Consider the following 26519-nt stretch of genomic DNA (forward strand, 5'->3'; position numbering starts at 1 on the left):
TACCATACCTATAAATTACTTTTATCCAGCATCTGATTTTTGCACATGGACTTCAAGTCGAAATGGTTTTCTCCTATTTAACAAAAAGGCTTTTAAAGATATACTTGCCTTCAGACACCAATATTCAATTCAGAAAAAAGACATCTGAACCATGAGGCTACCAGTTGTGTCAGTAGTTTACAGTGGCAAGTGTCTTTCACCAAATAATCTTCTGTTCTCTGGTGTTCCCCAGTCGAGTGCAGCTGAGCTGAGGAGTAATTCCGGAGGCACGCCTGAGCGTGGTTATGAAGGAGCACCAAGGCTCAGCGCCCCGTTGACAACTGTACTTTGCTGCACCTCCTCGCTTGCCAACACTCCTGCTCAGCCCCTCCCACCTAGAGCAAACAGCCTTGCTCACTGCTCAGGTTTCAACAGTTTTCACCTCAGCCCTTATGAAATTGTCTCTGTGGCAGTTCAGGTTCAAGTCGGCCAGCTCTGCAAAGATGGTCAGGGAGAAAAAGAACTTGCTCGAGAAGTTTCACAGTAATGAGCCCTGCGGTGCCTGTCAAACCCAGCACCACGCTTGCATAAGGCTGTAACCCACACAGAAAGGAGCACATGCAATTTACCCAATCCACAAATACTGGGTGGAGCAGCATTTCAGACATTGCAAGTTCTAATAAACACACAATGACTTGCAGAGAGGAATGTGGCAGAGTATGCATTACAGCAAGAAAGCAGGAGGTCAAGACAATAGATTCAGGAAACTAACCACATACAGCAGAACTTAAAACATTTCACAAGAAATTCAGTCTGGTAACATAAACTAAACCCAGCATATTTAGGGGTCAAATTGCTTCCTTGATTACTGTGACAAGAACTTCACTCACATCCCATTTAAGACAAGCATCACTAAAGCTATTCTGAGTAAGTCACAAATTTTGCTGAACTGGGGCTTCACTCCTGTGAGGTACACATTCCATCACAGAACTTAAAAGTGACCCTATGTCACTGGGGTCAGGTCCCTGCAGCAGTACAACAGATACTAATCCAGAATGACCTAAAGAACAACCCGTCCACATAGCTCCTGTACACTGCTGATTACAAAATACTGCCTCTATCAAAAGACAAGGTAAGACAAACTAAAACACCTCCCCCAAGAACACAACAAGAGAGACCAAGACTCTCCAAGTGCAAGGGCTTGCAAGGTTTTAGACAGAATTCCCACACAGCAGGAGAAAGCAAAACATTTTTCTAAGTCTGCAGAGAACGTGCCTGACTTCAGAAGTAATATCCACTGTTAACATAGAAGCATTCGCTGTTAATATGGAAGCATTAAAAAATAAACTTGTCTGAGAGCCTCAACAAGCCCTCCAGCAGTTTCTTCTCTAGTGCTAAGACAGTAAGACAGACTTAAGGAAAGATGAAGTGAGGTAAAAAAGCATCACATGCTTCATAATAATTTGCTGTCACTGTGTCAAGATGTTAAATTATTTACCCATTCTTCAGATCCTCTAGTCAGAGGACAGATACAGTGGAAGGGAACAGGAGACTGCATGAAGTTACTTCCATGACTAAGTCTGTCTAGATGTAGACAGCAAAATCAAAGTAAACATGAGAAAAAAACCAGAAATCATTATCAAAGATTAGATATAATCCCAGGTACCCAGGAAACAGCTTGATTTGGAACCAAACAGATCAGCAAGATATTACCATCTGCAAGCCAAATACCATTATCAAAAAGAAACATTAACACAGTGAAAAGTGCTAGTTGAAAGAAAAGCAGGAGGTGGCAATTAAACAGTGATCAGTATTCTACCAGTGGAGTTACAGCCTCCCCTGTGCTCAATGCATGCATCTGCTACAACCAGAGCACGCAGGATTTCCCTCCCTCTCTCTCCACCACAGTGCTTCTCTTCTGTGGCTTCTGCCTTGTGCACTCGCATGTATGAACCAGTTCTCATGACCTCCTGGCAAAAACCTGGCCAAAGCACTGAATCCAAGTGCCCATCTCAGGAAAAGCTGCTGATACCTTGAAAAGGCTTTGAGTTCACTGACACAGGGCTGTATCTTTCCTTCCACTGGACTCGGTAATCTGTCTTGCCCTGAGAGCTGGTAAAAGGTGGTGTGTACTACATTTCCAGAGCTTCTTGCATGCTGACTGACCACCAGCGAGCCAGAACAGGGATGATGAGGCAGGAGCTCCAGACATTTCTTACTGTCTGGTCAAACAAAACATGCCATCGCTGCTGCTGCCAACTGAGCCAAACACCTGAAACAAAAATTTTTTCAAAGCTACAAGCTTTACAAGTGTACAACAAACCACCTTGAACCTGTTAGCTGCCCCGGGTACACAGTAATGTCCAAGTCGTGTATATTATTGGTCATTACAGCTCCAAAGGCATCTCCCTTCAGTGGGTAATAAGTGTCCTTCAGGACCTACTGCTTGAAAGCATGTATTTTTCACTCCACCTTCACTCACGTGCAAAAATAAATCTGCTATTTTCTCCCCAAATGCAGTGTCCTATGGATTAAAATCCTATCATGTCCTTTAGATGTTTACTCTGAAACAGACTTCAGTACAAGCTCAAGCACAGCCAAAAATGCCTTTACTCTCCCCCAAAATCAGGTTCACTTCCTCCTTTCTATTCATTGTGATCATCATCAGACCTATAATTCTGCTTCCACTGTCAACCCACCTCCCTCCACCTAAGCCACTTCTGTTGCTCAGTCCTGTGACACACAACACATGTTTATCATATTGCAAACTGAGTTAACAACTACTACTCCTCTACTGGCAAGGAGAGGCAGATCCAGTTTCTTAGCTCACACACCCTCTGGGCACACACTTTTACTGCTTACCCTTATATGACTTTAAAAAAAAAAAGTAAGAAGCTGTTAATTTAGCTCAAAGATTTACATCATTGTAAAATATCTCCTCAATCTTCACCATGCTAACATGTCTTTCCCAGATACTACTCACATTTTCACCCCATATGCATCTCATCAATGCCTTGCATAAAGACAGGAAAAATACAGAGAAGTCAGCCATTTTCAAACATCCTATTACAGAATTTTTAATAATACTATCTTAACTAGATTTCTGTCTTTACTGCAAGTACAGCTTATTATTATTCAAGCATCTATGCTGTTTTCATAAAGTTTGAAATATTTTTTAACTTACAAATGCCTGTTAAAACATATCAGACACTTACAAAAAAATCTGAACTCTCCTGAGAAAGTTTCAAGGGATCATTATTTCTATATTAATCTATTTTATCAAACAAATAAAGCAGTATCCCAATGTAAGTCTGAGTTAACAAGATTTACAAGAATCCAATTTACCAGGGATAATTTCTGTAACAACATAAACAGCTTACATCAGCAAGCAGAGTTCTGCTTTACAGCTTTACAGCTTTTGAAAATACAAAGTCTTGTATTCAATATTTTTCATGTTCATTTTTTAACTGTAATAAACTAGTTTTGTCAGTGATTCCTTTTGGTCACACTTAAAATAGGTTAAAAAAAGTAAAAACCCCAAAATAAGCTTGACAAAAGTTTAGTTGTTTCCTCATTTACAATGGAAACATTTATAAATGTTGATAACATTTTCAACCATAGAAACGCAAACACACAAAATGAGCTAAATTAACATTGTGTCAGCTGCTAGAACTGGAAGATGTTTTAGCAGTACTAATATCTATATGCACTACACTTACAAAAATGTGGCCTTGGTGAGCTGGCAAGGCCATGCTAGCTCACTAGAGCCTAAAACCCACACCATTTCACAAACATAAACAAAGCTTTAAAGCTAAAGCTAACTCCCCAAACCCATCAAAGTTTCCATCAAAAGGCTACTAATTATTTAGGTCCAATTTTGACAATTCTAAATAAAATACTTAGCAAAAAACCACAGTAAGATCATTCAGTACGTTCAAGGCATGGAGAACTAGGAAGATTTCACTACCTAGCATATAACTCAAGAAAAACAATGATCTGAACATAAAACATATTGGAAGGCAACATTCACATACAAGATATGGCATTGACAAGTTAGAGACAGGACTAACTTGGCAAGTATTATGAAAGGACAATTAAGAACAAAGACTTCAAAAGTATAGAATTGAAGACTATGCGAGGGAAAACAAAATGTTCAGAAAGTTTGATCTTGCAGATTCTTGCCAGATCTTTATTACTGTTTTACCATTTCCCACCTTGGTTTGAGAAGCAAAGTAATCCATGTGAGCGAGCCATTGAGTGAAACAGTCTAGAAGCTGCTTTCTTAAACATATACAATGAAAAGTGAGGGAAATCAGTAAAAGTTTTCAAGATCAACCCAGTGTGGAGCTGCTCAAGGCCACTTTCACCAGCAGTTTCTCAGTTATGACGCTGAGAAGCTCCATAATCGGAAAGCTTTCCTTTGTGTAGTTGAGCTTGGAGCTCCTATGACAAGTTGTGTTGCTGGTTTTCTACAAATGGTGGTACCACACAGAATGTAAACAGTTGTCTAGTTAAGCTAACAGTGCTTTTATTAAATCCTTTCTTGTATGCTGTGAATGCAAAAAGCTATTTCCTAAGGTTTGTTTTGATGTCTTTTAAAACTCAACATATTGGAGTGTGTCAGTTTTTGCTAGATAGAAGTTGGATTTTGGTATTCTCCAACTTGAAGGCACTGATGTTTCCAGGCTCAGTAAATTTGTTTTATAGAAAAAATTGCAATTGCAGCATAATCAGGACTATCTTACTCTGATACTCTAGTTAACCACTTGTGGATTTAATTTATTTCTGCCTTGCCCACGAATTAAAATTAGAAACCCATCTCAGGACCAATGCTATATATATGACTGAGTTAGCCATTCACCACTAAAACTGTGAACTTTCTACATAAACTGGTTGACATGCCATAAGCATAATCCCCACCATCAATTTTTAAAATACATTTCTGTCAAACAACTTCACTGAAGCTTTCTATGGAAGCAAGTCTGATCTCCACAGCTGTAAGTGCCAGTCTGTAGCCTCAAAGGTAAGCTAGTCTTCAGCCTCAGAATAAAGGACAGCATATATTCAAGGATCTTGAAAATATTACGTCAACTAAGAAGCTGCAATTTTTTCATGCAAAGATTATACAGAACAATGATAGTGTAAACAGCGTTTTACTGAATGATCACCAGGCAATGCTGCCAGATAAAACTGTACTCTTTCTTTGTAACAGATCTGCGTTGGACTCCGAAAAAGAGACCCCAATCTCTGGCTCAAATGACATAGCAAGTTCCATCTCACAAGAGTGATGAGAATGAGGGAGGAGGGAGTCATGTCTCTCAAACGAAGAAACCAGAAGCTTTCTGAAATCCAGAGATAGAGTTGCATAAATGAAAACTCAGTATTTATACACAGGGGCACTTAAAATCATGAAATGTATACGGCTTACAACTTCACATCGACATGTTACATGGTTCTCTTTGTCCCAAATAGGAAGCCAATGGCCCAGACTAACATTGAATGTCGATCTCCACTCCCTCATATTAAGACTCACATACTTTTAATCATATTTTTAATACCTGTCATTACGATATTACTTAAAACACCCACAAAACCCCAAATTAAGTTATTCCAGTAGATTTTCCAAGTGATGGGCACTGAGCATGCCTCTCCCTGGCCTGCTGCTGGCCAGCCAAAGAATCTGGCACATGTGGTAGTGTTTCCCCACTAACAATGAAGTTAGTACTAGCTGCTCTGCAAACTGCCCCTTCACAGGTTTTGTTTCATTCCAACTCATTTATTTTTAACCACAAGCTCTATTCAAAACTGGCTTTGCCACACAGGTTCTTTTATTCAGGCAGCAGGGAACCTAACTTAGGTAATGGTGGCCAAATAGCATCGAACAACATCCAACTGTCCAGTGACAAAAGCTAAGCACCCATGTCACAGCTCCTCTCTATACATATTTAATCAGTTCTTTGTAGATTGTATCATACATTTTTCTGTTTCAATTCTCTTTTATCCTGTGCCTAGCATGCTTTTGAGTTGTTTGTTTACATTACCCATCTCCTAAGGATGCACTCAGGTGCCAGCGACTACAAGGATCCCCATTCAGTACATAGTACATGCTTTTAAATCCTGTATGTAAACATTTCCTGTATTTCTGCATAGTCTCATCCTACAACACCCCAGGTATATTGTAAAGGTCTTTGTTAATTGCATTTCAGATACAATAATCAGCTTCAAGTACTCCATCACTTTAAACTGTTCTACTTCACATTTTTCAGGCTTGCACGGCATCTCTTTTTCCCTAAGTAATAAGCTCACGTTTTCATCAGCACCGTAATTTTCCCATAGGAACAACTACGACAGAATAATCACCCAACTTCTAAATGTGGGTCAGCTCCCTCCATAAAAATCAAACCTACATCTCCCAAATGGCATATAGGCTAGTAGTAATTAAAGGCTTATGAAGCCTAGCCCCATACCATGCCTTTTCACTACTTTTCATTTGTTTAATGAAACTACAGACTCATTTCCAGTAGTACTCCTGGAAGATTAAGTCAGTGATGACTGATGCTAAAAAAGGCACAGATACATTTAACCAGCTTAAAATCACTTCTATAAGCCCTAAAATAATCAGAGGAAAAGATCAGGAGGTAGGACTTAATATTTGCAAGGAGTCTGACGTAGCACGATCAAGTCTTGGTACTTTTCAAGCCCCTTTTAATGATTTTTCCTATGAGTAAAAAGCCCTTAAAAAAAGCACAACAGGCTGACTTTATAAATTAGTGGGAACAGTAACACTAAAAGGAAGAATTTACTAGAATATTCAAATACAGTTATGTAACTACTGCATTTGTCTAGTAAGGGATACAACACAGTACGTAAAGAGAATAACCAAAAATTTCTTTAAATATAATAAAACAAGTCATATAAGTACTTTCTACAGAACATACTTGCAGACTAAGCACAACGCAACCCAGAGAACATCAAGCTGTTCCAGCGAGATAACAGCAGCTTTTAGAAAACACCAAAGCTAGCTGTGCATAGCATTGAAAATTCTACCTAAGAATTTTTAAAATACACTAAAAGACTACCAGGTTCAACATGGTAACAACTATCTTTGGTTTCCAAGTTTTTTATTTTCATCTAAACAGTACTGAAGGGAAAACAGGACAATGATTCCATTGAGTCCTGAAAACAGGACATTCCTGAGACACTGTCTTTATTACTCTGATGGACTAACATCATTACTCTGAAAAAATCAAGCTGTGGGAGTTAGGGAAGGTCATACCACCAAAAAAATATATAAAAAAAAAAATCTCAGGAACACTACTCATGGCAAGAACTAAAGGAAGCATAGATAACTAGCATGGCTGCCGTGAGTAAAACAGAGAGAGAATATTAATTTTAAAAGTCTGAAGCTTTCACTAAGGACTCCACACACCGTGACAAACATGTCTAATGATATCCTAGGCAATAAGAAAACACAAGCAGTTTCAAATGCAAAGAAGCACAAGGAGAACTACTATTGCTTGGGTTTTGTTTTTTTGAACAGACTATCAACACATCAGAGCTACTGATGAGATTTACTTTGCATCCAATCATTTCACATGGATCCACTGAGAGTTTTTTTTCAAAAGGTTCAGCACAGCAAAGGGACTGTTTGAAAGCTAGCAGAAAGTAGAGCTGAGATGTTTTTTTTCCACTTTTCCTAAAGGTAAAAATCCTTCAGTTGTAGTAATTGTTAAAAGACCTTTACACAAAGGTTCCAGGCTTAGGAGGTGTATTGTAACACTTCTGCAGAAAGACACAACTTAAGTATCTGTGACATTAATGTGTTCATTGGTTACAGGATTACGCACAGATATAATTTGTGGGAGAACAGTCCGTGTGATGGTAAATCATTAGCATGCTTTAATATACTAGCGCACCACCGAATGCATTTTTCTCTTTCAGATTAACGCATAAGGATACAAAGAATTACATATAATATTTCAATACACTTTCTTCCTTATCTCTTTATTGTGAAAGGCCGTGTTTTTGAACCAACATTTGGAACAGATAATTAATGTCAACATTTAAGTTCTTTAAAAATAAAAGTAAGTTCTGTAAAAAATAGCTTTGTCTTACCATGGCTATGGGCAGCTCCTGGGCTGATAGACGGTTGGAGTAATTCTTTGGTTGGAGTAAAATAGGCTTCTTTCCCCTGGTGCTGGCTCATTTTTCCTGGAGTTAAAAGCTGTGATTCATCACTGTTTGTTACCACTGCTGAAATACAAAATGGATGCTCATTCAATGATGTTACGTGCTTGTGCACAGATTTCTATTAACAATTTCACTGCTATTTATGAAACTGGTATTCAAATGCTGTCTTGCAAAATTTTTCATCCTTGAAAAAGAGGATTTCAAATCAGAGATTTGCTTTGGACGGGATAGCAGAAAGAAGTTAACAAGACTGGTCTAAGACATAAGGCAGAAAATGAAGACAAAAACTAGGAGTTAGGAAAGGCTGCTGCTGAATACAGATACAACGCTGAGCTGTTACTTAACTTCTGAAATCCTGCTTTCTTCACCACTTTTGTGATAGTTCTTGGTTTAACTAGCCACAACACAGTCAACCCAGGAAATGGCTTGCCAGATCAAGCTGTGCCATCATCCCAGAAATCTAAGATCTTCATCTTAGGAACGGTTGTACATCACAAGAAACAAGTCTTATTAATAAAAATCACATATACGCTCTGTCAAGGCAAAGGCTTAAAGCAGAAGAGTTAACTCTTCTTGAACCGTATCAGCCTGAATCAGTTGTATGACATCTTCTAGCTATTTATAAGATCACCTGGCCAGCCAACCCATTTATGGAGTCTGTACATTTCCTTAAGCTGTACAAAACAAACCTGTACCTTTTTTCCATAGTGGAAGAACAGCTGACTGTGTGGAAGTAGATACACTGACAAAAGGAGATCACAGAGGGAAACAATAGATGCTTACTGAAGAAGATCCTGCTTACAAGATTGGAACTTACAATGCTGCTCACTTTAAGAGTTCCCAAGCTTTCCCTAAACAGTTTTAAAGGTTCAGCAGAAGGTCTAGACAAAAAACAAGTGTCATTTTCTGGATGGACTCTGCAAAGTAGAGGCCATCTTCTTAGCTTTATCACTACTATTATTACATTAAGCTTTATCGCTACTATTATTACATTAGTGGAAACATTTTTTCAGCAAAGCCTAGAAAGAACACAAGGCATTACGGGGTTGGGGGGAGGGTGCTTAAGTGTGTCCAGAGAAGGGCAATGGAGCTGGTGAAGGCTCTATAGAGCAAGTCCTACAAGGCACAGGTCAGAGAGCTGGGGTTGTTTAGCCTGGAGAAAAGGCGGCTCAGGGGAGACCATATCGCTCTCTACAGCTGCCTGACAGGAGGCTGTAGCCAGGTGGGGGGTCAGTCTCTTTTCCCAAGTAACACGTGGTAGGACAAGAAAAAGTGGCCTCAAGTTTCCCCAAAGGAGGTTTATAATGGATATTAGGAAAAAATTTCTTCACGTAAAGGGTTGTCAAGTGCTGGAACAGGCTACCCAGGGAAGTGCTCAAGTCACCGTCCCTGTAGGGATTTAAAAGACATTTAGATGTGGCACTTGGGGGCATGGTTTAGTGGTGGACTTGGCATAGGTTTATGGTTGGACTCTGTGATCTTACAGGTGTTTTCCAACGAAGGAATGCAAGGATGCCAGGATACCCACCTGTACTATTATTCTCATCAGACAAACCATCTGAAGTTCTGCTCCAGACAAGCTATACTCTACACAGATGTCTGCTCAGGAAAAATATGTGAGAAGATGGACAAGGGAGGTAAAAAGCTCATTTCAACAGTTCAGAGTCCAAGTCTGTCAGTGCCAGAAGGTCAATACTTCTAAGTAGCGACTGACCTTCTTCTTCTTGTAGTACCACAAACCTAGTTTTTTGTTGTCCTACAGCTACAAGTAAAGGCAAAGGGGGGAGCAGGGCAGTTGCTGAATTCTTGAAAAGGGAACGTACCACAAGTAGTCCAGTATCTGAGATGGAAAATAAAATAGGGAGTAGAAGAGAGCTGCCTCACAGGTTCACACAAAACAGGTCTCTGCAAGGGCAGTGAGCTGTACTTGTCTTAAAAGTGTTTAAGGTACACCGAGGTACCACTAACTTCCAATCACTAGCCAAAAGCTGCTCTCAAAGAGCCACTGGCCATTTAGCTTCATGGGGACAGGATTTCCCAGCCCGCCGTGTTCTGCAGGTGCCCCCGGCCAGCCCCCTGACACTGCAGCGGGCAGTGCTCCAGCTCATTGCATGGGGTCCTTGCCTGCTATGTTGAGCACCTGCTCTGCAGCAGGAGCTTCACTAGCAACCCTTTCTCAAGGGACTTGTGCAGAAGGCTTGTTTCTGAGTCAGCAGCATGCAGCAGCACTGCTAACTTTTTTTAAAGCTTTAAGCTTTGGGAATTCCAAAGGTTTCTTCAAACTGTCAAGACACAATCATTTCTCATGTAGTACCTAACAGTAATTTGGAGCGTAAGCAAGCTCTGCATACAAGTTTTACCAAAGCATGAACCGAATTCAGTGACGTTAACTCAGTAATACCCACAGGGTTACAAGCTACAAGTTCACTATTAAATTCACGCTCCTTTGTTAGTCTGCAAACTCAACTTAGGTCCTGCAAAGACTGCCAGCACTGTCAGAAAGGCTCCCTTCCTGCAAAATACAGTATGTAACACCTGACATAGAATATCTTCTGGTAAGCACTTTGTGTCCCTGGGGATTCAGGGGCGACTTTTGAGAAATTCAATCTATAAAGCTGAAAGATCATTAGCAGGAGAGTTTTAAAATCTCCTTTTGATATAAAGCATTATAAAGGTTAAGAACACAAATGTCTATCCACACTGTAGCAGCCACCAACAAGATGTCCCCCTCCTTCCAAAATGCCTCATCCTGATGCTCAGACATTTACTTTAGGGTAAGAGGGAAGACAAGGCAAGCTAGAACATCATCACTATACCCTGCTGAAAGCAATGGGTAAGAGGCTTTCATCTTTTTCCTATAAAAGGCTAGTGACCTGATTTTTATAGGTGCCTGTCTAATCATAACTGTAAAATCAGCATGACTTCATGCAATTAGCGATCTCTGTAAAGATATGCTTTAAGCACCTAGAACCTTGAAAGACAAGAGATGGAAACAAAGCAAGCAATTACAAGGGAAAGAAAGGAGTACTCGGAAAGGAGAGAGGAAAGGGAAAAGTTATGCTAATAACAAACCTGAGTTTTCAAAATGCCATTAAATCAAACACCTACCAGTCAAAAGCAGATTTTTTTAAGAGAGTATATTTAATTAGTACATATTAATAGATAATTCAGCAATTTGTAGAGGCTCCTTTGCTGCTGTTTATAGCTTCTGATGGATTGATTATACAAACGCTATAAAAATGCCTGGTACATACTTAAGTCATCCAGTTACTGACAATGTTTGATGGTCCTATAGTTAATTTTGAAGTAATCTGAAGCACAGAATGATTTTATCCTGGAATTTCAATACATTCACAGGATAAAACCAACGGTGATACTGAAAGAGGGTCATTTACTCTAGTGACCTTGCTCACTTGTGAAAGGAAAGTTAGCATGAATGAATAAATGATGTTTCTAGTTAAAAATATTTTCTTATTTGTCCAAAATACCAAAACGAAACTTACAGGTTTGGACTCGTGTCCCCATGTACCTGCAGTGAAATCTTGGCAAACCAATCAAAAGCTCTAGGTCTCAAAAAACACACTCAGTTTCTGACTGAGCTTCAAAGCGCTCACAATTTTTAGTGAGTTTTGGTGAGGACAACCAAAACATGATTATATTTTTACTTTTATTTTTTAGATGTTCCTGAGCAACTCCTCACCTAAGGAAATGATCAGGGGGCTGGAACATGTCTCTTGTGAAGAAAGGTGAGAGAGCTGGGGTTGTTCAGCCTGAAAAAGAGAAGGCTCCAAGGAGACCTTACTGCAGTCTTTCAGTTACACAATGAGGGCTTATAAGAAAGAAAAAGGTTTTTACCAGAGCCTGTAGCAACCGGACAATGGGCAATGGTTTCAGACTGGAAAAGGACAGACTGAGATTAGACATAGGAAAGAAATTTTTTACCATGAGGGTGGTGAGGCACTGGCACAGGTTGCACAAAGCAGCTGTGGATGCCCCATCCTGGAGGTGTTCAAGGCCAGGCTGGATGGGGCTTTGAGCAACCTAGTCTAGTGGAAGGTGTTCCTCCCTGCAGCAGGGGGAGTTGACTAGAGGATCTTTAAGGTTCCTTTTCAACCCAAAACATTCTATGATTCTAGTACTTCTTCGGTTTCACATGCCATGTCTTCAACTTGCAAGATGGATTTGTCAGGCATATGCTCAACATGCCTGACAACATAAATAGCATTGCCAATGATTCCTTCCACTCAAAGGCCTCAAAGGGTGATTTACTTTTAGACTTTCACTCATCCAAGAGAAAGATGACTTCTGTTCATCCCTTCCCTCACCTGATTGAGTTTAAACCCATACCATGTATCTCCTTGAAGATGAGCTGAGGGTTGTTTTAGAGAAGAAACATCAGTTAGTATCAAAGCCTCCTCATGACTCTTTGGAGGACACATTTCAATACCAACAGAGCTATTAGAGTTGATAGTACATGCTTTGTTCAATTTGCTCATACTGGCCATGAAATTACTAAAATGTAGTTTGTCAGTATGATTCATACATCAGAACACACACAAATTGGGGTCTTTGCAGCCAATTTATTTAATCAGATAAAGCTATGGGGAAAAAAAAATAATCTTAAGCAGCAGATTTCCAGTTCTTCTGTTTCTATAATGAGAATGTGGAAGTGCCTACACTCTTGAAAATAGCACAAGGACATCAGATATAGGAGAAGGTTTATTATAATTCAGTTCCACATTATTTTTTCATGTCTATAATAAGCGATACCAGCTAAGACCATGGCTTCTTGTCCTGGTTTCAGCTGGGATAGAGTTAGTTTTCTTCTTAGTAGCTAGTACAGTGCTGTGGTTTGGCTGTGATGTGAGAACACTGTTGACAGGGCACTGATGTTGTTAGTTGTTGCTGGGTGATGTTTATACTAAACTAAGGACTTTCTGGTTCCTTGGGCCCTGCCAGCGAGAGGGCTGGTGGGGTATGGAAAATTGGGAGGGAGCACAGCCAGGACAGACGACCCCAACTGACCAAAGAGGTATTCCACAGCATATGGTGTCATGCTGAGTATAAAAATTGGGGGAAGAAGAAGGAAGGGGGGCACAGCTGACATTATGGTGTTTGTCTTCCCGAGTAACCGTTAACGTGTGATGCAGCCCGGCTTTCCTGGGGATGGCTGCACACCTGCCTGCCCATGGGAAGTGGTGAATGAATTCCTTGTTTTGCTTCACCTATTACATTGTTCTAAATTATCTAAACCCTTGAGTTTTACCTTCCTTTCTGATCCTCCTCCCCATCCCTCTGGATGAGGGGGAGTGAGCAAGCGGCTGCGTGGGGCTTGGTTGCCGGCCAGGGTTAAACCACGACACTTCTGCAAGGATTTCTCACCAAAAAGAAAGAATTCATGCCTGTACTTCTCCCTTCCCCACATATGTAAACTTTTAATCCCATGCAAAATTATTCTCCAATCATACAATCATACTAATGCCCATGAACCAATGTCACTAATGAATCTCCAGCTGCAAGCATGCACATATATACACACTCTGAAGTTTTCTCTATCACCACACCAGATCCAATCCTTGTTTAAGTATTACAGTATAATACACCTGATAATTTCTGAAGGTGTTATTTTAATAAGTGAACTATATAGCACTGTAAACAGACAAGTTCAAAACTAAAACTGTTTCTGAACCGTTATTTCCATGTTTTTTTAATCTATACTACAGTAACATTGGCAAGTTTCATTTCAAACTGATACATGTATCTTTTTCTCTTCCTTATAAGTAATTTCAGAGATTTACTTTTTTCTAGCCATGACTCGGAGAGGTGAAGGATAAACTTTTCCCACTTAAAAAAAAAGTTAATGTAGGGAAATATTTAGATAAGTAACATGCCAGGTAAAAATACTTTTCCAACAGTTAATTTTTATTGTAATTCAGCTTCTCCATTACAATGCAGAGGAAGACCTAGTATTTAGCCCAGCAGCCTATATGCAAAGATACACGCTAACTATTATGAACATATGTGAAAATATTCCGTTGGAGAGGGGAGTCACTTACTTGATGGTCCATGAGAGTCTCTGTTATCACCATGATGCTGTGTACACATACAATTGAAGAATGAAGAACAGCAAACATAAAAATCCAGGCCAGGAAGAAGCAAGTGCACAAAAGCAGCAGCGGGAAAGAAGGACAATGAAAACAGTGTTAGTTCATAACTAAAATACAACATGCACCTCAATACCAAAGGTAAGACTTCAACAGACTTAGCAATTCAGAAAAGTTGAAGCAAAAAACCTGACAAATCTGCTTATAGAGAAGCCATTATTAGAAGCCATCATCACATATGGTTAGTAAACAGCAGCTGCCCCAACTGGTAATTCTGAGTAGAACCTCTCCATCAGCAATTTAGTGCTCACATGACTAGATACACAATGTATTTAAAGAAATTTTTAGTTGGAATGTTTTCAGAAGAGTAAAGCTCTGAAGAAAGCTGAAATAACACAAATTTTTTTTTTCCAAAACTGCTCCACTTCCAGACAGGTGTTTTGGAAAGCAAAAACTTCTAAGCCATCAGTAATGTGCAAGCACCCACTAATGCCAGATCCAAACCTAATTGCTTTATGCACATAAACATGAACTTAGAAGACAGAGATTCAGTTCATCTACAAACAGAGGTAACATTCTAAATTGCTTAGGATGCAAGATAAACAGTGCAGTTTTAAATGTAAGAGGGCATTTTATATTAAAGTATTTCCAAAGAATCAAGTTGTATAAAAAAAATTATTTGTCCCACTGAATGCATCAAACATAGGCACTACAGAAGAGTAATTACACCGTAATAGCCTGTGCTCTTTTTGACATTTGATCTGGAATCTTTTATAAATCATTGCTACCCAAGGCCACACTGGGGCTAAGATCCCACTGTGCTTAGCCATGTACAGATGTAAGGCAAGTTCCATCTATGTCTTAAAGGTTTTACTGTGTTGGAAATCCACGAACAACAGAAAAGGAGGAGAAAACAAGCATACAGATCAGCACAAACATTTCCTCCTTAAAAATAAAATAAATCCAAACATGCTTTATCTTTTACATCCCAAACAAAATTCTGCTCCATAAAGGAGAGAAATCCTTGCTCTGCTTTGAAGAGGATCTAATCTTGCCTCTCTGTTATCAGGACCAAGCAGTAAGAAATGTAAAATAGAAAACTAAAAATCTTAGCAAGCAGGAGTCTTGCCTTATATTCCTGATCTCTAAACATGGCTTTTTATCCCACACAGCTGCCTAGGGGTGTTAAATTGACACTGCAACGTGCAAATGTAAAGCACTGAGAATACAGCAACTGCAGTACACATCATTGGAAAGGCAAGGGAACCGTTCTTTCATACATTTGCACTTTCTGGAAAAGGACTTGATCAAATGAGAAGCTGAAATTAATAGTATGTGCACATGGTAAACAACCTTCTATCCCTGTCAGAGACTAAGTTTAGGTCAAAGAGTGAAACACTGCTAAGCGAAACTCATGAATTTACCAGACAGGTTTAGGTACCAGTACATGAAATGCATTCAAGAATTCAACAGTTTTCAAGTCAAAGTGTTTCTTTTTAATGTACAGATAACACACTACAGCCTAGGAAACAATCTGTGTTTGGACTGAAGCTGTTATTATCCTGCAGTGGTTTTACATTCAAGAGAACAGCAACTGACAAGAAAGCAAGACAAAAGTCCGCAGTAACTGTACAGAGATCCAGGGATCGAGTGAAGGACTGGGCACGCCGCTATCAGCACCAGTCTGCTATATTTTACACTAAGAGTTGGAAAGCAAGAGAAGAGAACTGGAAAATAAATTGTTACCAGACATAAAGGATCAGAAGTTTCTGCGACTCAGACAGCATGTTCACTCCCAGCGCGTACTTACATGTTGAAGAAACAGTGTGAAAAAGCACGGCAGCAAGTCCTGCCTCACTGCCTGCCTCTCAAGCAGCCTTGACCAAGATACAACATGACACCAGAGCAGGGCAACCCGTCACCTGAGACGATGCATGGGCTTTTTATGTAAATATTTTAGCGTTGCATGGTTAATCCTATGAACTGGTACAAACAGCTCCTATGCCAGAGGCTGAAACACAAGCCTGTCTAACTCTGTCCCTGATCTTCTCCAACAGACATTCTGTTTACACATCAAACTGCCTCCGTTGCTGGCCAACCCCCTCTCTTCATTAGAACTATATGGGCCTGTGTGTTTACCTAAAACCTGCAGAATACATATTCCTAAATATTCATGCAAGATGTTAAGATACTGAAATTTTGGCCAGAAAGACCTCTTCATTTTCCAATAGCCTACTGTACCTCTATCATCTGCACTGATGACTGGGGAGTCAAACCCCTAAGGGAACAAAACATGACAGTTTTACTACGCCCTCTCTGTCACCTCCCAGAATTTTTATTCTACATATACACAATTAAGAGAAAAGTACACTTATTTCCAGAGAGATAGCCTACCCTTATTTTCACATTTATTTAATTGATGAATCTAAGTCATCTACATACTACCGAACAAGTCCTTTGACAAGTGAGGTTCTCAACACTATGAGATTGATTTAGCTTCCATGCAGGCACATTTAAAAATGCTGCTACCAAAACATACGAAATGTAGCTCTCCTCCCCATAAAGTTTTAGATTAAGATTAAGGAATAATGCCAGCAATATAAACCATCACATGAGACAGCAGCCATAACTCTGGTTCCATACAAAAGCAGCTCTGTGTTTCAGAACAGTGCTATTTTTAGACACTCATTTCTCAAATAAGCTTATAACAACTGCTGCTACACTTAAAATTATCTCTCTCAACTTGTCTTATAAAACAAAATCCTTTTCCTGTTGAAGATTAGGGTAAAAGCAAAACCATATGTAATGCTAGCATGTCTTAATCTTACACTACAAAAAAAGGTAAGTTTTTTTAAAAATACTTACTAGACCCACAATCTAAATCTACAGCTAAATTCTTAATAGAGTTTAAATGCACGTTTTAAAGCCAAGTTAAGAGTTTTAACTCTGCTGAAGACAGACTTTTCCTGAAGGCAGCCTCTAATATATGTAAACCACTAATAATAATCACATTAAATTCAGGAGTACTAAACCAACTTGCAGAGGTGATAAGTAAAAAGGATCTCTGTTCTATGCTGCTGATGTATTTAAATAGAAGGACTGACCATATAAGTTTTACCAAAGGCAGAATATTATGTTTTGGTAAAAAATAGAGCAGACTAGAAAGCTTCCTAAAGAAAAAAATCACTTAGAAAAAAATGGTTTAGAATATTACATGGGAACGTTTGGTGTAAATTCTGGGCCAGTGAGGTCTGTTTAAATTAAAGGACTATTTTACAGAAAAATTGGCAAAACCTGCTCTCAAACAAGAACTCAAACCAAAGCATCTAGTATTTTGCATTGCTTTAATGGTGCCAGATTACAGATAGTTTGCTGAGCTGTCATAACATTTGTGTCCAGATTCAAGGACATATCAAACTAATTATTAGACAGGAAAAACATTAATGTAATACTTTTCTCCCTAGATTGATTCTGGAAAGAAAAGCCCGCAGTATTAAGTTCTGTGATCTCCTCCTCTTTCTTCTGCACACAAGCCAAAAAATACATTAGAAAGCTGACACCTCTAAATAGGGCTTTTTTAGGTACCTTCTAGAAACTCCCCAAAGGACTTAAACCGTGTAGCAAGATGTTGGATCAGTATTTTTCATGCATGTTTACAACTCATGTATTTCATAGGTTTTAATTAGACAAATGGAACTCGGAAAAAAAAATATTAGGTTGCAGCTAAAAGTCTGGAATATAGAAAAATCTGAAACTTAACCCTTCAAAAATTTTAAAATTCTAGTGTGTCAGGATTTGCACATACCCAAGGTCTTACAAATTACTGAGTACAATTTCTCTTAAAATATATGCTTTTAATTTTTAATATTTCGTTATCAATCTTTTACTATGGTATACGCCAGAACAAGTATATTAGACTCCCAGATAAGCTTTCAAAAATATTTTTAATAGCTGTAGTGCAACACACAAAACTTCACATTGTAACTGCAATTAAGATGGACTACTACCTGACTAGATGGTACTTTGATAAGAAATGCTTAGAGTAGCAAATCTTAGTATAACATCAGTTAAAAAACAAAACACTTCAGGTGCCTAAGCACACAGGATGAAAGGCAAACCTATCCTTACACTTACCATTTCCTTCCTGTGCTTTATACATAAAGCACAGAAGGGTTCGTAAAACATCTAAAGCCTCGTTTCAAGATACTGTCTTAAAATCACACTATTGCAAAGGCATGTGACAAAAAGAAAACTATTTCAAGTTAAAGTTTTTTGTAAACTGGTATAATGTGTTTATTTAAAAAAAACAAGGAGCACAGCAACTGAATTGACAGGATTTTTAAAAAAAGACAAAATATCCTGTTGCACAGGTGACGGTAGTATGACTCATAGTATGTTGCACCTGGGATATATATGCATTGGTCCTGCAACAATTGATTTGCTTATTACAGAAAAAAAAGCCAAGGATTTTCTTAATGCACTGCAAAATAGCTTGCCTCCAAATTAACCACTTAAGATAAAAACAGTAATAAAACACTTGATCAAATTAATAGCTCCATGTAGTAGTTGAACCACCACAACTAAAGTTTGTCAGTAATGAGGTGTTAAACTACAGCTTCACCTCAGTTATGGAAAATATATCCTCTTTTGCCTTTGGGAGGCAGTGCTTTGTAGCAGAAAGCAGCTTTGGAAACTAAAAAACATTTCCTGCTTCAGCTATCAGACTGCTTCCACATAACAGCTTGTGGAAGAATTAAATTCATGAATAACTTCAACATTATGATGATAATCGATTAACTGTCATAGTTCCCACTAGCCTTTCCTGGTTTTAGATTGTGCTTAGAAAGAAAGAACTAGTATTTTCACCTAGCCCAGAAATTTTATAATTGGCAGATTACCAACTCTTACACCTGAAATAACTCTGACTATATTATCACTACTACTGCCTTTTCTGCTCCTCATTCTACCAAGAAATATGTTATTTTTTCTTTTGTCCATAGTCACTAACTAATAAAGTGCCAATTATTAAGACTGAGAGGAGTACCTTTTTCTTTTGGGACTCTTGTAAGCACCAAGGATCAAATCGAAGAACTAAATGTTCCTTGACATCCAGCCCTCTTGCCATAAGGGTCTAGTAAATTATGGGTGATAATACATGATATTCCAAATGCATTCACCAGAAAAGTATCGATTCAAACCAAACTAGAACAGATTCAAGCCATTTAACCCACTCCCTGCAAAAGCATCTTCATGTTCATATGATTACATGAAGCCACACTGGAGCTACTCACTGAATTTCTATCAAGTTCCCCATCAACTGGAACGGTCTCCATGCTGAAAGGGCCTGTTGTCTGTCTCTGTCAATTAGATTTCTTCCATCCTGCTACACGAGATCCTGGAGAAGGAAAGAAAAATGTAATTCAACTGCAACGGCTGAAATCCATTAAAGAGCTACACTCTCTCTCCCCAGTGTTTTAAGAGAGTAAATAGTCTCCTAGTGTAAACTGCACATAACGGTTCCTTGCAAAGCATGCACATTACCCATGAAAATCAACTTTTTAAGAATGGACAGGATAGTTTCAAATTAAATGGTCAAAACAAAAGCTACTCACAGAGGTAACTTAAATTTTATAAATAAGGAAGAGTTATGCTGGAAGAACACAAGCAGGGAACAAAACCCCAACCCCACAGTTTTTGCCCTGTGTTTCCCCTTGTTCCAGAGTCCCCAGCAGCACACCTCTCTCACCTCGCAGGCATGTGCACACAAGCTGTTTGGGTACATAAAAGCTGTTCTTGAGGAATCAGAGTTTAGGGTTTCCCAGCATAACTGCAGAAACAGCTATGTTTTGCTTTGTGGAACCAAGACACTGAAATTAAATCATTTGTGCAAGCCAGCACTCTGTGGCAGAGCGAGCACTCAGCTGGTGGTCACCACACAAGGCCAGAATGCAATGCCTTGCTCTCTAGATGTTTTTGGTTTTTTGTTTTTTGTTTTTTTTTTCTAGAGAATGAAAGCGACAATAAACCTTAGTTTCATACCATATTTGAAGTCACTGGTGAGTCAAGAGCATGGTCTGGAATCAAGCAAAACTCAGCGGAAAAAACACCCCTTAACCATTCATACATTGAGTGGGTTTCAGGAGGGGAACAGACCAGAATGGGATGCCCACAGAGATGTCTGTCTACAGTCCACTGTTCTGCTTCTCTCCCCAAGGCCCTGAGCAGCAAAGGACAGGAGCAAGATGAGAAGGCTGTAAGCTGACCTGTTCAAAACAGTAAAGCCACTATCCCACAGGGAAAAAAATCCTGCAGTCCCACCCTCCACGGAGCCATACTCACACTGCCCTTCCCTCCAGCCAGAGCAAGTGCTTGGTCAGACATTAGCCCAAGGACTTCTTTTTTTTTTTTCTCTTTCTTTCTCTTTGTCTTGGGTGGAGTGACTGCGCAGGAAGCAGCTAAATTACCAACACGATTGCTAAACCAACACTTGAGTAAGAGCAGCGGTAGCATGGCGATGGTGACTATTTTTTAAATCTACAATGGTAGCATATTGTGGTTAAGGTATACATCAAGCTATGGCTTCATCTCAAGCTTTAGTAGAAACATTAACCGAGGACATAGGGGCAAGAAGGTGGAGGTGGGGGGAGGCATCACAGCCACTCCAGGGAGCCTGAGGAGCACTCTGGGTGCAGGAGGATAGGAGATGGGCAAGCAGAGGACCAGGTGAACACACAACAAAATCCTGTGGTTCAGAGCTTGCCTCAGGAAATAACACACTCATAAAAAAAAATCTCACTATAAAGAACAACCATCTGTTCAACTGCTTTCAATGTTTTTTATTATCATAATTTGGGGGGTTGTATTATATAAAGCTCATTTGAATTAAAAATCCCTTAGGAAGAACATACGGTATTAACACACTACAGCAAGTTACCATAACACATACCACTGAAACACAAAAGGAAGCATTAATAAAAAGTTTAACAAAAAGACTGTGTGCTAAAGAAACTACAAAGTTTATAGTTCCCTATGACTCAGTCAAAGAACCGACGAGGATTTTACTCAAATACTTGAGTAATTACAGAGGTGGAACGTAACTGGGAAGCATATGGCTAGATGTTTCATGTAAATTAGAAATAGTAGACACCTAAAGGGAGATGCCTACGAGTGATTAATTTGCATTAATAAAATGAAAGATGGCATTACCACAGAAAGAAGAATTCACCCCAGCAGCTCTGTTTCCCAGGGCAGCAGGCACTGCAACACACACCTTCCATACACCAGCAGAGAGATGCACAGCTGAGTAGTAAGTACTGGAGGCTGCTCGTTGTCATCTCTTCCTCACACACCCCTTCTCCTATTTTGGGTTCTATGATTAGCAGGCAATTTAACAACACCAGGCTGCATACATATTCAATTTACGGAAATACTGAACTCAAACAGAACAAAAAGTCCGTGGCATTGCCAACTCTACACTGATATTTAGAGCAGTTAGCCAGCTTTTGTAGTTATACAATGTAACCATACTCAAGTTATCAAAATAAACAGGTCTTTCCTGACAGTAGAAACGTTCGCCCTAGAAGTGTTTTAAACCCATCTCTATTTTTAACAGACATTTTTAAACTCTTAATTTTTATTGTCAACACTCCTCGGTGTACTCTCCTCCTCCAATTGTTCATGTGACCACAGCCACTACAGCCTTCCTTATCTCAGACTCAAGAGTAGTATCTTCAGACAGGTAACCTAATTTGTAATTCTTAGCAATCATGGTTGCTCATGGTCCCCAGGAAACTCATCATCTGGCAGGTCCCAACAACTGCAGAGAAGTTATCTGGGAAAGGGAGGGAGAAAATTCTGCCTGCTCACATTCGAACAGACATGCAGAGTAGAGCAGGTGCAGAAACGGTTAAGAACTACCTTCCCCCATGTTGTTTAGATTATGAGTAGACAGCCAGCTTGGCTTATTTTTCTTGGCAAAAGGAAGGCTGAAAGTGAACAATATTGTTTCTGCAATATGCCAAAATAAATACCTAGGGAAGAAAAGGGATCTCTCAGCAAAAGGATACTGCCAAAAAGTCATATAAGTATGAACTTGGAGAACAGATTTGCTTGTGTAATTTTCAAATTACAGGATGCTTCCAATCATCTGAGCCCTAATGCTTTGAAACAACTTTCCTATCAATATAGGGAAAAAGAATTTTATTATTTGTAAATGCAGCCAGGTTATTATGAGGTGTGTTTCCACAAACAAGCAAGCAAGCTCTATTATGCTTTAGCCAATCTAACCATTAGATTTGAAGACACAACTCCAAATTTAAATCTCCATCTTTTTAGCTTTTAGGGGACATTTATGACATGCCCCTACTGCTCTTTCCATGTTCACAAGTGTTTCCAGTTTGGTTGGTTTGAGGCTTTAATTAACAGATGTTCCTACTTCAGAATCACAACCCTTAAGAGCTTAAATGTTCAGAAGGGAACACACAAACTAAAATTATTTGAAAAGAATTATATGAAGGCATCCTAGCTACTCACCTATGTTTCTTTTATCAACAACAGATACAAATTGGCACTTAGGTGCTCATTTTAAAGCAGCTGTAGCAATTGAACAAATCATGCCACAAAATAAGCTACTTCTCTCCAACTGTGAAGAAGATCTACAGTGATTAGCTCAGAAGCATATATTTAAAGCAGAAGGGAAATGCATCCCACTTAACACATAATCAACAACCTGTCCTGTTAACACTTGTATTTCATCTTAATTTATTTTAACAGATTGCTTCAGCCATTTATAGTTTTTGTAACAATCTGATTTTCAGTTAGTTGCACCTTGAGAATAAGAAAACCCTGCTTGGGTCTCCCATGGAAGCAAAGGACAACATGTATCAATGAAAGCTACTGCTTTGCATGAACAGGATCTTTTCCAACTCCCTACGCACATGCACACTCAAGTATCTTACGCGAGTTCTTACCTCTTCACAACTCCCAACCACTACAACAAAATATATCTCAAAAGCCATAAAAGTATGCCTCAGTACTAGAAAGTCACGTGACATTCTCTTAAGTATAGTTAGACAGGCCACAGAACAAATGCAGCGCAAGTCAGGTGCCTTGGCTGTCAGAAGTCTGCGGCACAAGCCTTCGTTCACAGCTTCACAGGTCAGTGAAGTGGATATGGCAATTTTCTGTATTGACTTGTTCCATATGTTAACCAGATTATACGAGTTTTTATTGCAGGTATATGTTCATTTAACTGAATAAAGGGGTTATTAGGAAAGACAAGCCCTTTTTTTCCTTCAGTGTAACAAAAGCTCCTCACCAAATATGTAACTTGTTCCAGGCATATTAGAGTTTAGACCTGACTCAATGGCAGTAATACCCTACCAGAGGTGCATTTCTGACATTAAAAACATAAATGAATTTACAAAAATATGTTCTTCTTCCCCTTTGCCCACAGAAGATCGGCTTTGGTTCAAACATTTCACTAAATTTGGAGAATTTGCCTGATCTCATGGCTGAGATGCTTGCTATGCTACCACCTTTATCCTCACTGCTCCACCCCCCACCCCCCCCCTACCCCCCCATGAGCTCCTAAATTTCAGCCAAGGTGCAGTCACAAACTGAAAGTGGTAGAGATGACCCCGAATCAATACATTTTCTGTCTAATCAGAAGGCTAAATTACTTGAACACCTGCATACTGTATTATACAGGCAGATTTTAGCCTTCTCCCTAAGTACTATCACCAACAGTCCTTAGATAAGGCATTCGCACTGTGATACTGTTTTGTGATCTGTTATAGCATCAGTGTACCCTCCTACACATCAGCGTCATACCTCACAGGCATGGTACAGCCTCACCTGTGACCTGCGTCAAGTGCACGGTGAAATGGCCACTGCATGCTGATCCAGCCTTTCCAGAGGAGAACTGTTCTGCAGGGTTCTGACCTCCCAACCGACCTGCTAAGTTCTGCTGGATGCTCGTTTTCTTTGCTTAAGGCCTAAAATAAGTTAATGCACTTAAATTTCTCAAGTTGGGTATCAAATAAGAGTATATTGTAAATTTCTTTAAGATGACACAGGCATAATACATTGACTTCCAACATCAATGCTGCAGCAAGCATGGGTGAGGCACACTCGGAGAAGAGAAACCTAGTTGTTTATGTTGGCATCAAGAAGGGTCAAAATTCACCTAGGTCCTTGCTGGAAAGCAGAGTCACAACAGTACCAGAGAACTGCTGTTCCACAGGGAATCATGGGATGCACGAGTTACGAAGGGACCTCTGGAGGTCATCCCGTCCAAACCCCCTTTCGTGGGAGGGCATCTAGGCGGCTTTTGAAGATCTTCAAGGATGAGGACACCACAACCTCCCTGGGCAACCTATGCCCGTGTTCGGCCACCCTCACAGTAAATAAGTGTTTCTTGATGTTGAAAGGGAACCTCCTGTGTTTCAGTTTGTGCCCATTGCCTCCTGTCCTACTGCTAGGCACAACTGGAAAGAGCCTGGCTCTGTCACTTTAAGCCTTCCCTTCAGGTATAACGTACATACACTGATGAGACACCTCCCCACACACCTTCTCTTCTCCTGGCTAAACAGTCCCAGCTCTCTCAGCCCTTCTTCATATCAGAGATGACTCAGCCCCTTGATCATCTTTGTAGCCCTTCACCGGACTCTTGCCGGTATGTCCATGTCTCTCTTGTACTGGGAAGCCCAGAACTGGACCCAGAACTCAAAGTGTGGCCTCACCAGTGCTGAGTAGAGGTGGAGGATCATTACCCTTGACCTGCTGCCAATGCTTTGTCTAATGCATCCAAGGATACCATTCATTATCTTTGTGGCAGGGGCACATTGCTGCTTCCTGTCCAACTTGCTAACCATCAGGATCACCAGGTGACACCTAGGTAAGCAGAACTCGGGTGTGGTTATCAGTACATTCAGTTTAGTCAAGTCCACAAGGAAGTTTAAGGTAATAACTCTTGAGAAAGGTACCTAAGTGCTAAAAAAAAAAAAAAAAAAAAGGAACAACAAGCTTCATAAAAACTAAGAGCTGATAGAAATAGGATTAGTCTTAAGAGATTAAAAGAAATCTACATTCTAAATGTAACTAGGGTGATCAAACCAAGACTCTCAACTAATCTAAGTGTCACTCAGCAATCATAGCAGGGTGCAAGCACTGCCACTTCGCTGCACGCTGCAGGGGAGCAGCAGTAGCGCAGAAGGTAATAAAGGTACATGTTTTCCTTACAAGGGTCTTTGAATCCAGCGCGGCAGAGGAAGGCCAGCCCCCTGGCTGCAGTGCAAGGCCACAGATTGTGCCTCTCCGTTAATGAGTACACTTCATCAACAAGCTACAGATCAGGCCAGCTTCTTGCACATGACACAATGTCACTGCATGCCAAGGACCCCGTGTTTGTTGAGACCAGTTCCAAGAAGCAGAAACTGAAGCTGAGTTACTGGTAAAAATGGAGTGGGGCCAACAAGGTCAAACGATTCAGCAAAAGATCTGGTAAACAAAGAAATCACAAGTTTCCCTCAACTCTCAAACTAAGCATCTTACAGACACTAACAAGAACTTGGAGAAACTGGGAAGAGGTTTTATTCTGCAATTCTAGAAGAGAAATTTGAGAGCTGAGTAAATCTCTAGGTTCAATTCCTTCTACTGTGAAAGTCAGGCCAAACAGGAGAGCTTCACAAAAACAGTAGTAATATAGAAGAGGTCACAGATCACAAACTGCACGGTCAAGTTAACTCTGAATTGCAATGTTTGAATGCTCAAAAGCCTGCTACAAGTATAACCACACCAGATTCAAAAATGACCTCACACATGTCCCCTGAGTATACTGTGATCTCTTGATGCCACCAGCCACTAAATCCACCCTTATGAAACACTTCCTTCCACCCTAAGTTTCATCACCTGCCTTCTCATTTCCTGACTAAACAGTTCATGTGCAAAGAAAGCTGTTTCCTCTGTTTTCGTATTGCTGTTTTCAGAAGGGCGTGGGGGGACACCAAGCCACCAAAAAAATAACCCCAGGAAAGTTGAAGCGCATAAGAACAGACTTGAAAACATCTCTCACCTAGTAAAAACTTGGAAACTAGAAGCATAATTTAAATAACCTCAGCTATCTTTTGAGTGATAGATGGCAATGAATGCCAAGAAGAATATAGCAAACTTCTGAATACCCACTGCAACTTTAATAATTACTACCTTAAACAGGTGTCCCATAGAAAAAATTGTCTTGATTAAAAT

General features: G+C 39.7%; 1 protein-coding gene across 9 annotated transcripts in view; it reads right to left on the reverse strand.

The window, feature by feature from the left end:
* The window catches only part of OSBPL8 (oxysterol binding protein like 8), a 93499-nt gene that overhangs the window by 43125 nt on the left and 23855 nt on the right, over window positions 1-26519 (reverse strand). For 2 of the 9 annotated variants that reach the window (XM_040593937.1, XM_040593935.1), the window contains exons 1-2: window positions 162-346; window positions 9-73 (exon numbers count right to left, since the gene is read on the reverse strand). Coding sequence is in view for 6 of the 9 variants with exons in the window: in XM_040593933.1 (XP_040449867.1) it covers window positions 8095-8232; window positions 14226-14262; window positions 19565-19606 (217 nt within the window). In the remaining 3 variants the exon portion in view is untranslated. Of the gene's footprint in view, window positions 1-8; window positions 74-161; window positions 347-8094; window positions 8233-8986; window positions 9003-14225; window positions 14263-16083; window positions 16103-19564; window positions 19671-26519 lie in introns of those variants that run through there. The other 7 variants (XM_040593934.1, XM_040593933.1, XM_040593944.1 and 4 more) reach the window with 7 other exon arrangements.

Source organism: Falco naumanni, chromosome 5 (assembly GCF_017639655.2).
Source record: "Falco naumanni isolate bFalNau1 chromosome 5, bFalNau1.pat, whole genome shotgun sequence".
Taxonomy (NCBI): domain Eukaryota; kingdom Metazoa; phylum Chordata; class Aves; order Falconiformes; family Falconidae; genus Falco; species Falco naumanni.